Source organism: Protopterus annectens, chromosome 6.part1, assembly GCF_019279795.1.
Source record: "Protopterus annectens isolate FY-2018-M chromosome 6.part1, PAN1.0, whole genome shotgun sequence".
Classification (NCBI taxonomy): Eukaryota; Metazoa; Chordata; order Ceratodontiformes; family Protopteridae; genus Protopterus; species Protopterus annectens.
The window spans coordinates 470363342-470378142 of record NC_056738.1 but is presented as its reverse complement, the minus strand read 5'-3'; the positions used below and the strand labels follow the sequence as shown (position 1 = coordinate 470378142).

The 14801-nt window shown below is 42.4% G+C and overlaps 1 protein-coding gene across 4 annotated transcripts in view; it reads right to left on the bottom strand.

Annotated features, from left to right (window-relative positions):
• COL18A1 (collagen type XVIII alpha 1 chain) overlaps positions 1 to 14801 on the bottom strand; it is a 1701455-nt gene that overhangs the window by 354752 nt on the left and 1331902 nt on the right. For all 4 annotated transcript variants that reach the window (XM_044075903.1, XM_044075900.1, XM_044075901.1 and 1 more), the window contains one exon: positions 5655 to 5717. In XM_044075903.1, coding sequence (XP_043931838.1) covers positions 5655 to 5717 — 63 coding nt within the window. The remainder of the gene's footprint in view (positions 1 to 5654; positions 5718 to 14801) is intronic.

The following is a 14801-nucleotide window of genomic DNA, read 5'->3' as shown; positions in this document are numbered from 1 at the left end:
AGGACCCACAATATCCATAGCTACCCTCTGAAATGGCTCCTCAATCACAGACAAAGGCATCAAAGGAGTTCTCACCTTGTCTTCTGCCTTGCCTACCTTTTGGCACTGCTCACAGGTCCTGCAGTACCCTGTTACATCTTTGGAAATTCCAGGCCAATAGAAGTTTTGCATAATACGCCTCTTTGTACGTGTTACGTCCATATGACCTGCAAAGGGAATATCATGGGCTATGGCTAGAAGCACCAGACGTTAGGCTCTAGGCACTACCAACTGCTGTAGTCTCTCACCTTCTAGCCCTCCCTCAGGTGTCCACTCTCTGTACAGTAATACAGATTCCCCCTTTCCTTGAGAATCAGGTGCCTCCCTAGCTACCTGCCTCAGGCCTTGCAATGTAGGGTCTGAGAGCTGAGCCTGTCTCAACTCTCTCCTTGTAACCCTTCCCAGCTTCCCCCTCCACAGGAAGTCTGGCATCCTCAGAGAGTGGTGCCTCACTGTTAGCCTGGGTACTACTACTCACCTCTACCTTTATAGTTACTCTCTCCAAGGGACCATCAGCACCCACAATCAGCTGTGGCTCACCTTCAGTCTCACTGCTACAGAGTAGCTCCCTCCATGAACTAATTACCTCATCAGTCCTGGCTGCAAGTATGCAGTCTGTCTGGGTTTCCCTCAGGCTACCAGACCCACATGCTTGTCTCCTAGGATGGCAGGATCTGCAGGATGGCAGTTTAGTACCCCTGTTGTCTCAAGAAGACAACCTACTATTGGCATTTTGTCTTTCCCACTTACTGGCTCTCGCACCTTTTGTTCCCCACCTTGCCCCTGTGGACACCTGTATGCCACATGGCCCAACTGGTTGCATTCAAAACATTTAACCCTAACTCCTGGATGTGTACCTGGTCTAGTGGCTTCCCGTGCTACTGGCAGATTCTGTTGGGGCAGTCTGTGCTGCTCACCATGGGTTCATTTAGACCCCTGAGCAGTACTGGGGGTCCCCTTCCTGTGCAGGGCTGCCCTGCTTGCCAGGTATAGGTCTCCCTTCTCCCCCAACTCATCTGAAGTATCACATTGTCTATCAGCTAACCAGATCCTCATGTCCTCAGGAAAAGTGCAAAGGGCTTGTTCCCTCACCAAAAGGTCTGCCAGCCCTTCAACAGTGGTGACCTGACATCCACTCACCCACCTATGGAAATATGTGCTCAGTTCAGCAACATATTCACACAGACTTTCATCTGCCTTGCATCTATGCTCACAAAACTTTTTCCTATATGTCTCATGTGTTACCTTAAAAAACTCTAATAGACAATTTTTACAGCAGTATAATCAAAACATGCAACGTCAGACATTTTAGACAATACAGTTACAACTTTACCATGGAGTAAGGGGTTCAGGAACCGTACCCAGAGCCTTTGGTCAACACTATACTGTTTGCATACCCTCTCAGACATATGACTGAAACTATCAAAATTATCCCCCTCTTTAAACTGTGGAAGAAATTTACTGACCTGTTGTGCTTCTGGGGTCCAGTTACTCCCTTCCCCATTACCTCCATGACTCTGGCAAAGAGTCAGAATTTCTCTCTCATGCTTCCTCTGCCTCTCCTTTTCCTCAGTTTCTATCTTCAACGCCTGGCCTACAACTCAAGTCTCTTTATCTCCAGATGGATTTTTAACTCCTCTGCAGAAAGGTTGAGCCGTCCATTCTCTGAGGGTATTATATCACCACTGCCAGTCCAATTGTCCTCCTTTTTGCTGTTTTCTGATGCAGCTGTAACCAAGGCTGCAATCAAGTCTGCCTTAGTCAGGTTTCCAGTCCCTTAGCCTGGCACATCTCTGCCAGCCTGGGTCCTTGTCAGCTTTCCATACTCCTCTGCTGACATGCTGCCTGCTCACTCTGACTAAGTAAGCTAACAAAAGAAATAAAACAATTGTGATCTGAACTCTGAGTATTCACTCCATGGCTAATTTAGTGCACAAAACACCTTCAAAGCTCACTGTACCCAAGCTACAGGAATTCACTCTACCCATGCCACTACAAGCCAGTTAGTATTTGCCACCAATTAATATGTGATGTGGATATCCCACCTATGCCAAACAATTAATATGTGGTGTGGATATCTCACCTCTGCCAAACAATTAATAAGTGATGCCCATGCCCTGGCCCAGCAATCAAGGAGCCTCAATCCTCACCACTAACACCAGAGAGGGCATCTCATATATGAAGAAAGGATAACAAATACACACAGTAAAGTGTAATTTCCCTAAAGTGCTATTTCCCTTAAGAGCACACAGTGATCACAGTCAGTCCGGGGCTGGTCACTCCCTTGCTCTCCGAGTCCCAAATAAGACTCCCCACTGGCACAGCTATAGGGTCTAGATCTCAGCCTAGTTGGCAAACTAAAACCTCCAGCACCCTCTCTGTCCAACCAGTGCTTTGTGTCCCTGCCCAAATAGCTGACACACACACACACTTTGAGATAAGAGTTTATACAACCACACAGACACTCCTGGGAAAGGCTGGCACATGTTCTCCAGCTGTGCCCCTATTATCCAGACTATACAGAAGTACCGCCCAGCTAATATTTATCAGCTACTCAAAGGCCCTTAAAAGGGTGTCCAATTATTACTGTGCAATATTATTATCCAATTGATAAGTGTGACTAAACAGTCAAGGCTTATTTGGAGTGACTTGGACAGTAAACACTAAATATGCAATGTACTCTAGAGCTTAAATTGTCGCTACACGAAACAGCCACAGTTGAAAGGTTTTAACATATTTAATAATAAATAATAAAAGCACAAGACAATACTTCTTACTACACAGTGCTAGTAAAGAGTTCAGAGATCACAGAGAAATACTTAAAATAATTCAGTAGTACAGTTCTGACATCACAGAAAAACACTTAGTCTCATCTTTCTAGTTTCTAGCTATTTCTAAGAGAAAACACAAATCTAAGATAGCTTACATATGAGCAAGACAGTGCTGTGAATTGGATGGTCAAGACAAAAAATGTTTAATAATCTCTGGTTCTCTATGTTTAAATTGAAACTGCAGTTCTGATTCACATTACATCATTCTTCACACTTTCCTGGGGTTCCCAGGCTACACATTACATCATTCTTCACACTTCCCTGGGTTCCCAGGCTAACAGAACTACATTTACATTCTTAACATCTCTTTTTGTTATCTTGCAGCTGGTCAGGAAGCAGAGCAATGCAAATACATTTGCATGCTTAAATCTAGCAATTGAACTCTTCGTTAAAATAATAGCAAGAATTCCATCATCTAGACTCTTTGGCACCACTGTCTACATCAAAGGGTCACCACATGCTTTACTTTGGTCAGTAGAGTGCACTGTTGTCACATTTATATCCAGTTCCACATGTAACACTATTTCTTTACATTTAAGACAACAAGCCTGTAGTTTACATTCATATTTACAAATGACAGAATTATCTATCTAGCTAGGCTGGCAGCCATACTGAACAGCAGCATCTAACTGTAAGTGTTTAATTGGGGTCCAGTTACATTGTTGGAGTAGGAGGCTGAAAGTAGTGAGGGAGAAGTTTTTCTTGGAAATTATGTATTTGAAGATGATGTTAATTTGGGTATTCACACGTTTCCTGTAACGAAAGGTTGAATAGTGGTCACTGAGGGAGTCAGATAGGCAACCGGCTAGGAAACCTAGGTTAGGTTTGTTAATTTAGATCCAATCTAATGTTGACTGCTTGCTGGAGTGTTTGTCTATACAAGTTGGACGAGTGTTTATCTATACAAGTTGGACAGTTTATTGTTTGGGTGAAGTGAAAAGATTTACAAAGTTGGATGAGTTATTTGCTCTGCAGGTGTGCCAGTCTAGGTTAAAGTCACCAAGCTCAATAGTTTCTTGGGTGAATTTGGTTGCTGCCGGCCAGGAAAGTAGATTTTTTATGAAGGGAAGGTTACTGCCTGGATGAAGATAGGTGGTTATAACTATTATTGCTTTGTTAGGGTTGATTTCAAGGTGGGTTGTCAGTATTTCAGAGTTGGGTAGATCAGGAGGGGTGCAGTTTAGTTGTACTACTTTCAGGGTGTCTTTAAACATAACGGCAACACCACCTCCCCGTTTGATGACTCTGTCTAATCTTATGATGTTATAGCCTGTTATGAGAATTTCATTGCCTTATTGTGGGGCTTTAGCCAGGTTTCAGTTATTACAGCTATATCTGGTGAGTAGGAGGATAGGGCAGCATGGAATTCACTAGTCTTGTTTATGATGCTACGGAGGCTGAAGTTTAGCAAAAGCAGATCAGAATTAGAGGATTTGTGAAAGGGGGTAGGGATGTGAGTGAGTGATAGACTGAGTACAGATGGTAGGCATGGGACATGAGGAAGATAGTAGGTGCTGAGAATTTGTGTCATTGGGACCTGGGTTGGGATGGATGTCAGCTTGGAGCTTAATTTGAGTACTAGAATGTAGAAACAATGAAAGCGGGGTGGGTGGGAATGGGGGAATAGTAGGGGAGTGGAGTTAGCCCGAGCGTAGCAAGGGTGAACAGAGCGGGTTGAACCAGAGGCAAGACTCAGGGCCCTTCAGAAACAGTCAGCAAGTTAAACAAGTAAGATAAAAGCTAACCATGAAGAACTAGAGGGAAAACTATGTAGTACTAGGGAGAGATAAGAGTACAGAGAAAACAGTCTAACTTTTGTTACAGTTATTAGTGTTGTTAAGAGGAACAAAGTGAGGAGGGAGTGAGGGGGAAAGGAGGAATAGGGGAGGAGAACAAAAAGCTGGTAGGGATGGGGGCTAAGAGGAGAAATATTGAGTAAGGTATTAGTGGGAAGGGTGGGGGGGTGCAGGTTCCCACAGCAAATGAATGGAGGAAGCTGAAAAATAGAGGACAGTGCTTCAAGATAAGTAGTACGGATGTTGTCAGAGGCCAGGAAGGAGCAGAAAAGGGGCAGTTGGTACAGCTAAGGTCAAAGATAAATGGAGTTGTGAGAAAAGTGAGCTAGATAATTACCGGGGAGTGTGTAGCAGCCTGGCAATATGGATACAGCAGTATAATTACACTATTACAAAGTTCATTTTAAGAATGTACACTGCCTATAGATATTGATGCACTTGGAACTGGCTGTTTGGCTTGAATTTGAGTCTTACAGGAGAGGGCCACACACACACACAGATACATATATATATATATATATATATATATATATATATATATATATATATATATATATACACACACACACACACACACACACACACACACACACACACACACACACACACACGTTTATAATGTGTGTCTTTGTGTAAGTATGTTTACATATCAGTATATATTACATATAAAATGTATATTCAGTCCACACACTCATTTATATGTGTGTGTGTGTCTGTGCATTTTATATCTATAGGTACTTACACACACACAAACAAACAGATATATTTTAAGGCAATATCAGCATCACCAATTTTCTGCTGCTCAAATGTCTTAACAGGCTACAAACTTGATGTGTTCTGAATGGAAATAATAAAAATATCAAAATGTCTGAATTCAAAAATATCAAAATGCCTGTAATATCAATTGATTATTGTCATTCTTACACAAAAGTTTTCACAAGAGCAGTTCTATGTTAAGGTTTATGTGACTGAATAATGGCATACTTACTGGTGGACCGGGAAGGCCTGGTTGCCCAGGAGATCCATCTCTCCCTGGTGGACCTGGCGGACCCTGTGGGAGGGAAAAGTAACAGAGACCTTTTTAAGTGCACTGTGCAACAGAAACATAGCATGTAGAAAATAAGGTAAAAATCAGTCAGACTTCTCAGGTACCCAAATGACAAAACTTCTCAAACAGCTTTATTCAGATAGAATGCAGCAGGCATGCAAATATTTACAATACAAGATGAATTTGAGGGCTCTCCGCAATGAAGAAACACTTGTGTTCATCTTTCTGTGCTACATCACACTATTCTAATAATAATGATAAAAAAATCATCTCCTTTCACCCCTTTTTGCATGCACACTGTATCACTATGCCAGGGCTAACAGCACTTGACCCACTGGACCCCAGAACATATAGCTCTTGCTCCAGTAATATGAGGTTGCACCTTAATGAACACAACCAACACAGTTACAAAATTATAAAGTCTACTAACAATTCCCACTGGAGTATCAACATAAAGGCCGAAAACAAGGCACTCAGTGATGACAGATTATCTGGAAAGGGGAATATTCACATGTCCTGCTGTAACATACTTTGTGGGACCCTCTAAGGTCAGTACAACACTTGTGTAGAACCCTAAACAGCTTATCAAAAAGTATTCAAGTGGGGTAAAATTAATCCAACAGACGGAAGAAGAATTTAAAGACAAGATGCCCTTAAAGACAGCCCTCATAAAGGGAGATATACTCCTGGAACAGAGGTCCACTCTACAGTGTTCGGTAAAGGAGTGCACCAATTACTCAGGTGGGTGACTACAGATGCTCACTGTGGACACAATCTTGAAAACAAGGACGTAACACAAGGTAATCCAGGTGGAATGTTATCACTGCTTTGGCCAAGAGACTATTAATTTCATGAAAAAATATTTTATTTACTTAGAAATGTGTTAACTGTGTAGGTAGACTGATCAGAAGGACTTTTTCAGTCAAGGAAAGCAACAAAAATTTTAAATGAATGAGTGTTACAAAACATCGGCAATGTGTTGTGCTGAAACATTTAACTATAAGATAAAGCCATTGGTGTCCGTGTCTGCTGTCCCTTCTTCTTAGCAGTTTTTGAGTTTTCATCTCTTTGGGTTTCGTTACATTGCTTTGGTTCGTACAGACAGATAAGTATTACTACTCAGTTTTCAATATTTCTATTTTCCAAACAACAAACCTGAAGTCATAATTTAATGAGAAAACAGAATTAGGACAATTAGCCCATGCATCTAAAACACTGCAATTATAGTTTGCTGCTAAGTAGGATAGTGGGGCAGTAAGATGTTTTCTGATAATGGGTAGCTATTCAAATTTTTAATTTTGGTGGGGAAAGATTCTAAGTTGCAGAGGCAACTTTAGCAAAGCTCTTTTTTGCTAACAGGTAACACGGTGTTTGACCTCTATAGGGTTAGTCCATCACTGCTGAATGACCAATGGCGGCAGTTAAATATTCTGACTGATAACCACTTTGCCACATTAGGCAGTAATCAATTGTTCAAACCATTCACAGTGTCTGTTTGCTTACCACAAAAAAACATTACAATGAGTAATCTCCCAAAGACTGTCGCTCTTCTGGAATAAACTCCCAATTCACATGAAGCAGAGCTCCTCAATGACCCTATTCAAGTGCAACCTAGACAATTGGATGGGAGACCATAAATTTACCCCAGGGGTGACACCTTATGTCCCTCATGGCCAGAGGCAGTCGACACTGATCATAGACTCACTCTGAGAATAATAATCGTCTAATCAAGGTCAATTAGGGAACAAAGGAATAACATGACAAGGCTTGTAAAGGCTCAATAGCCATTAGCCTAGTAACCTCCAATGAACCTATTAACCTATGTAAGATTATAAATGGAATTTTTAATGCTCATGACCCAAATGGAAGTAGACCTAGAAATGCTGGTGAACATTCAGGGTATGGAAGACAGACTTCCCTGAGCTCAGCACACAGGAACAATTTCAGATGAAAAGAATGGATGAGTGATACCTATGGCACATCACAAGGAGAAAATGAGGATGAATGTCGACACATGTGGTCCTTGTGGAAGACCGTAGAATGCTGTATATACAGTGGATATAAAAAGTGTACACATCCCTGTTAAAATGCCAGGTTTATGTGATATAAAAAAATGAGACCACAATAAATCATTTCAAAACATTTCCCACCTTTATATGACCTATAACCTGTACAATTCAATTGAAAAACAAACAAATCTGTTAGGGGAAAAAATATACAAAATAAAAAACGTACAATAAGCTGGTTGCATAAGTGTGCACACCCTTTAATACTTTGTTGAATCACCTTTTGATTTAATTACAGCATTCAGTCTTCTTGGGTAGGAGTCTATCAGCATGGTACATCTTGACTTGGAAATATTTGCCCACTCTTCTTTGCAAAAGTGCTCCAAATCTGTCAGATTGCAAGGGCATCTCTTGTGCACAGCCCTCTTCAGGTCACCCATCAGATTTTCTATTGGATTTAGGTCCGGGCTCTGGCTCGGCTATTCCAAAACTTTAATTTTCTTCTGGTGAAGCCATTCTTTTGTTGATTTGGATGTATGCTTGGGGTCGTTGTCATGTTGAAAGGTGAAATGCCTCTTCATCTTCAGCTTTCTAGCAGATGCCTGAAGGTTTTGGGCCAAAAGTGACTTGTATTTGGAGCTGTTCATAATTCCCTCCCTCTTGACTAAAGCCCCAGTTCCAGCTGAAGAAAAGCAACCCCAAAGCATGATACTGCCACAACCATGCTTCACCATGGGGGGGGGGGGGTTGTTTTGGTGATGCGAAGTGTTGTTTTTGCACCAAACTTACCTTTTGGAATTGTGGCCAAAAAGTTCAACTTTGGTCTCATCAAACCATAACATATTTTCCCACATGTTTGGGGAGACAATCTATTGTTTTGCAAATTTTAGCCAGGCCTGGATGTTTTTCTCTGTAAGAAAAGGCTTCCGTCTTGCAACTCTACCACATAGTCCAGACATGTGGAGAATATGGGAGATTGTTGTCACATGTAGTACACAACCAATACTTACCAGAAATTCCTGAAGTTCCTACAGTGTTGCTGTAGGTTTCTTGGCAGCCTCCCTGACCAGCTCTTGTCTTGTCTTTTCATCAATTTTGGAGGGATATCCAGTTCTTTGCAACATCACTGCTGTCCCATATTTTCTCCACTTTTTGATGACTGTCTTCACTGTGTTCCATGGTATATCCAATGCCTTGGAAATTTTTTGTACCCTTCTCCTGGCTGATACCTTTCAACAATGAGATCCCTTTGATGCTTTGTAAGCTCTTTATAAACCATGGCTTTTGCTGTAGGAGGCAACTGAGTAAATGTCAGGAAAATCCTACTCGGGCAGCTGAACTTTATTTGGGGTTAATCAGAGTCTCTTTAATTGATGGGAGGTGTGTACCCAAGGAGACTGAATGCTGTAATTAAATCAAAAGGTGCTTCAACAAAGTATTAGTTTAAGGGTGTGCACACCTATGCAATCAGCTTATTATACGTTTTTTATTTGTTATATTTTTCCCTTAACAGATTTGTCTTTCAATTAAATTGTACAGTTTATAGGTCACATTAAAGCTGGGAAAAGTTTTGAAATGATTTATTGTGGTTTAATTTTTTTATATCACAAAAAGTTGGCATTTTAACAGGGGTGTGTACACTTTTTATATCCACTGGATAGGAGTAAATGCAGTTTGGGTATTTATCATGAATACTATCTTCTAGGACAAACTCGAAACCTGCTGAACCAGCTAGTTTAAATGGCAGACGCCACAGGCATGTCAGTCATTAAGATAATGCCCAGTTGTGGAGAAAGTCTTCTCCAGGGGCGTTTAGATGATGGGTTCCATTTAAGAACTACTTTATCATTGCAAACTGAGCAAGACTATTTGCTTTAACTAGATAAAGGTGCTTGTACAGGTAAAAGAAATTCCTTAATGGTGGAGAAACTGAAGTCTGAAGTAAAATGATGCCTGAGACACATAAGGCTAACAAGAAGATGAACAGACTGAGGAAGATGAAAATATTCTTGATTCAAATAAAAAATCTTTTCTAGTGATCCTTTTAGGCAAGCAGGCATTTTCAAAATCAAAGCATTCCATGGAGACAGCTCTGTCAAATGAAAAGCTACTACTATAGTGGTCTGACTTTCAGGTTATGTGATTCATTATGCCCTAAAACAACCTACAGCACTTAGACAGGAATCACCTGTGCAGGATCTAAGATTCAAAGGGGCTGGGACTAGACTTTTCATGGCCATAATTCAGTGATGACAATAAGCCTCTGTATTCTGAGTGAAATTGCCAACCCTTGGTCACCCAATGGATAGCTAGCTGGCACACAGACAGGACCCAGGAAGTTAGAATTGGACAGCCCACCTCTACAAAGAGGCCAGTCACAAGCGGAGTCCCTCAGGGATCAATCCTGGGACTGCTTCTTTTTGGCATTTACTTTACATTATTAAAGTCAAGGCCAATGTCAATGGCCTCTGGCTGACTAAATTTGCTGATAATTATAAATTAGAAGCTCTCATTGAATCACACACTGACACAAATGTTCTCTAGGAAGGGCTGACACAGACAAGCAACTGGTGTCAGAGCCATGAATTAAAACTAAATGCCAGGAAATGCATAATTGTGTCCTTCAGGAAGTCATCCACACCTGGTAACTATTATACTGCGACATACCCCTAAGAGTTGACCCAGTAGTCAGGGACTTAAGGACACACATTGACAGTAATTTAGCCTTTGATCATCACATGTCTATGGTAATGAGGAAATCATTCTATGTTGTTTAACTTGTAAACAAAGGAATGGCAACTAGGTCCAAGCAAGTCATTCTTCCACTCTACTTGGCATTCATCAGACCTATCATTGAATACAATGCCCTCTTTGGTATGTACCTACCCAGGCATATCCAACAATTGGAATGTCCATAGAGATTCCTCGTTAAAAGAATACAGGGAGTAAGTAACATGTCCTATGCAGACTGCCTCAATGCCCTATCCCCATATTTTGTTTCCTACAGGCTGTTGAGGAGAGATCTATGCCTGGCATACAAGGCACTATCAGACACCCACTGACAGACCTCCTGCATATCCACAAAACAAATAGCAGCAGAATTACCCATTCTAAAGACTTAAATGTTGCCTGTGTTATAAACAAGACATGCTGGCAGACAGGTATTTATCCCAGAGACTACCCTTTCACTGGAACAGGCTCCTCATCCATGGGAAGCTGAAAGTACAGTTGTGTACACTTACCATAAATGTAGATATTCAAGTGTATTCACTGTTGCAGTCATTACATTTGGGTTATCTGCCTGCAGGTAGTCCTCAGCTGGCCTGAATATCAGAGTCTTGGATCCCTGTGTCAGATGCTGTCTCTTCTTCCATGACGTCAGGTCGTCAGGGGTATAAAACATGCAGCCAACGCCATTACATCAGCTTTTCTTGCCCCAGATGTCAGGTGTCCCCATAATGGTAAGCAATTATGTTATGTTACACCTCCATCAAAAAGCAGATACACCAGAAAGCTCAACTACACCAAACAAGAAGGAAAGGTAGAGCCAAGAAAAGTCAGGGGGCTGGAGGGAGGGTAACCAGGACTGCAACAGTGAATACACTCGAACATCTACATTTATGGTAAGTGTACACAACTGTACTATGTTCTTCGTGTTTCACTGTTGCAGTCATTACATTTGGGTTGATTCCCAAAGCTAAGGAAGGGAGGAGGAAGTTAGAGAGCATTAGGACCAGCTATTAAGCCCTGCAAGACTGCAGTGGGAAAACCAGCTCTGGATTTAGAAAAAAGAGGCAAGTGGTAATGCTTGGTGAAGGTATGTACAGAACTCCAGGTAGCAGTTTCTATGATGTCCCTGGTAGGGACACCTTTGAGAAAGGCTGTAGAGGTAGATGCAGCCCTGGTGGAATGTGATCTTATCCCCTGTGGGGTAGGTTTTCCATAGTGCTTATAGTAGAAATGGATGCAATGGGTTATCCACTTAGAAATGGTTTGCTTAGAAATGGCCTTCCCCTCTGCCCCTACAGCAAAGCCAACTAGCAGCTGTTCAGATTTTCTGAGGAGCTTAGTCCTGTCCAAATAAAATCTAAGTTGCCTGTGCACGTCCAAAGAGTGCAGTATTCGTTCTCCTTTGTTTTGTGGATTCGGGAAAAAAGTAGGCAAATGAATGGACTGATTAAGGGCACCACTAGACACCAAGTTGGGCATAAAGGAAGGATTGGTCCTGAGGGACACCCTGTCTGCATGGAAGATGATGAAGGGCTCCACTGCCATGAGGGCCTGTAATTCAGACACTCTTCTTGCCAAAGTGATGGCTAGAAGGAAGGCTGTTTTCCAAGAAAGGAATTTTAACTCGGAAGTTGCAGCTGGCTCAAAAGGAGGGAGAGTGAGCTTTTCCAATACAAAGTTAAGGTCCCAGGCTGGAGTAGGGGCTCACCTGGGGGTCTTAAAGTTTTGGCCCCTCTGAGGAATTGCTTTAGCAGGGGGTGGGAGAAGAGGGGTGGTTCAGTATTACAATGTGCTGAAATGGCAGAGGCATGAATTTTAATTGACGAGAATGAAAGGCCCTTGTGGAGCATTTCTGTTAAGTGCTGAAGAATATGCGGTAAGCTGGGCACCGTTGTGCCCATCCCCTGAGTGTGGCTCCAGGAACAGTATCTTTTCCACTTTTCAGCATAGGATTTTCTGGTACTAGGCCTCCTTGCTTCCAGAATGACATCTAGCACCTGCTATTGGAGAGCTCATGGAATTAGCCAGGCTGCAAGGTTCAGGGTTTGCAGGTGAGGGTGCAGAATCTGGTCCTCCTGCTGGGACAGCAGGGAAGGGGTCTAAGGCAAGAGCCATGGTTCCAGCAGTGTCATACTGCGCAAGAGGGGTTACCAGTGCTGGCGTGGCCAGTCTGGTGCAATCAGTATTGTCCTTGGTTTGTCCTGATTAATCTTTAGCAGAACCTTCGAGAGGAGAGGCGAGGGAAAGGCATAAACTGAGAGGCTTTCCCAGGTAAAGGAAAGGGCATCCACTTTCCAAGCTTGACTGTGGGAAGTCCTTGTGTAAAATTTGTCCAATTGATAGTTCTGTGGGGAGGTAAGCAGGTCTATCTCTGGATTCCCCCATTTGTTTCTCAAGAGATTGAATATTTTTGGTTCCAGTTTCCACTCGTGTGGGTCCATGAGATTTTTGCTTAAGTCGTCTGCCAGTGAATTTAGCTTGCCTGGCAGGTATTGAGTTTGTAGGTACACTTGGTAGCTCAAGGCTGTATTCCACAGAGCCATGGCTAGTCTGCAGAGAGGGTACGAGTGGGTTCCCCCCTGCTTGTTTATGTACCACATAAGAATGCCAGATGTTTTTAATAGCAATTCCTGGATTTCTGCCTGAATCAGACAATCGTCCAAGTATGGGTATATTTGAATATTTCTCTGCCTGCAAAATGCAATGGCTGGAGCTAGACACTTTATGAATACCCTGGGCACAGTAGATAAGCCAAAGGGAAGTGCAGAGAAAGTACAGTTGTGTACAATTACCATAAATGTAGATGATCGAGTGTATTCACTGTTGCAGTCATTACAAATTGGGTTATCCTGCTGGCAGGCTACCCTCAGGCAGCCTGAATTCCAAAGTCTAGTGAAACATGAAGAACCTGCCCTGAAGAGTAGGTATTTCCTGCTAGATTCCCTTATTGGAATGTGCAGGTAAGCTTCCTATAAGTCTAAGGTTGCCAACAAGCATCTTTGCCTAGCATAGGAAGCAGATGTAGAAGTGTTACCATCTTGAATTTTGGGATTACCAAAAAAGTGTTTAGAATAGAGAGGTCCAGGATAGGACGTCAGGAACTGTCTTTTCTGGGTATCAGGAAAAGTCTTGAATAAAAACCTTGTCCCTTTTCTTCTGCTCGTACAGGTTGAATAGCCCTGATACTTAGAAGAGAGAGAAGCTGCTGTTGAGCCTCTGCCCACTGATTTGGGGGAAGGTTTGGCCAACCGTTTGGGGTTGGTAGGGTGTGGAAGTGGAATCTGTATCCTTGGGAAACTATATACAAAACCCATTTGTCCTGGGTAATGAGTTCCCAGTTTTTTGCATGTAGGGCAAGCTTTCCTCCTAAGGGAGCAGGGCTTAGAAGGGTTAAGGTTAAGTCATTGTGCCATTTTCCCATAGGGGGGGTCTTACTACTCCCTGCTTTGGAAGTGGGAGCCCCCCACTGCTTAGGCCTGTGCGTAGCCTGAGACTGTAACCTAGGTGGTCTGCTGTTCCTGGGTTTGGACTGAGAAGGCCTGGAAGAGGCTGGAAAGGACCAATTCTTTGAAGGCCAATGCCTACTAAATCTGGGTGGCTGTACCTGCAGGAAATCTTTAACAGTTTGCATAGATTTAGCTTTTTCCTCCATCTTTTTGAGGACTTCTTCTGCTTTGTTGCCAAACAGGCGGTCTTGGTTTAAGGGAGCATTCAGTAATTTAGCTTTAACATGATCTGGCAAGTTTTGCTCCTTAAGCCAAGCATGCCTTCTAAGTACAGACCGAGTGACAGCAGCTCTGCAAGATGCTTCTAAAGAATCAAAATCACATTTCAAAGTATGTTTACCAACTTGTTCAGCAGAATGCATTAAATCCTGTAAATCTTTGTGTTCAGAACAGTCAGAAATGAACATCATTTTCTGTTTAAGCAGTCCCATAATATGCTGCTGGTACTTTAACATATGAAACTGGAAATTTAAATCCCTAATGGCCAAAGTAGCAGAAGTGTATACCTTCTTACCCCATCTATCCAAGGCTCTAGAATCTCTATCAGAAGGGGTAGGATTTTTGGCAATTATACCCTTAATGCCCTTTGGACCTTGGGAAATGGTCTCTGGATCCGCTGTAGAATTCTTGAAAAGGAACTTGTAAGAGTCAGGTACTCTGTAATACCTGTCAGGTTTCCTGGGAGTTGGAGGCAAAGTGCCTGGGGACAGGCTAGATTCCAAGAAAGCATTGTCTACAATGTCCAGAACAGGGGGGATAGCTAAAGGCCTGTGTTGAGGAAGGAGTAAGAATTCCCTAAGCATCTTTTTGGAATTAGAGTAATCCTAGCTTTCCCAGCGTAAATG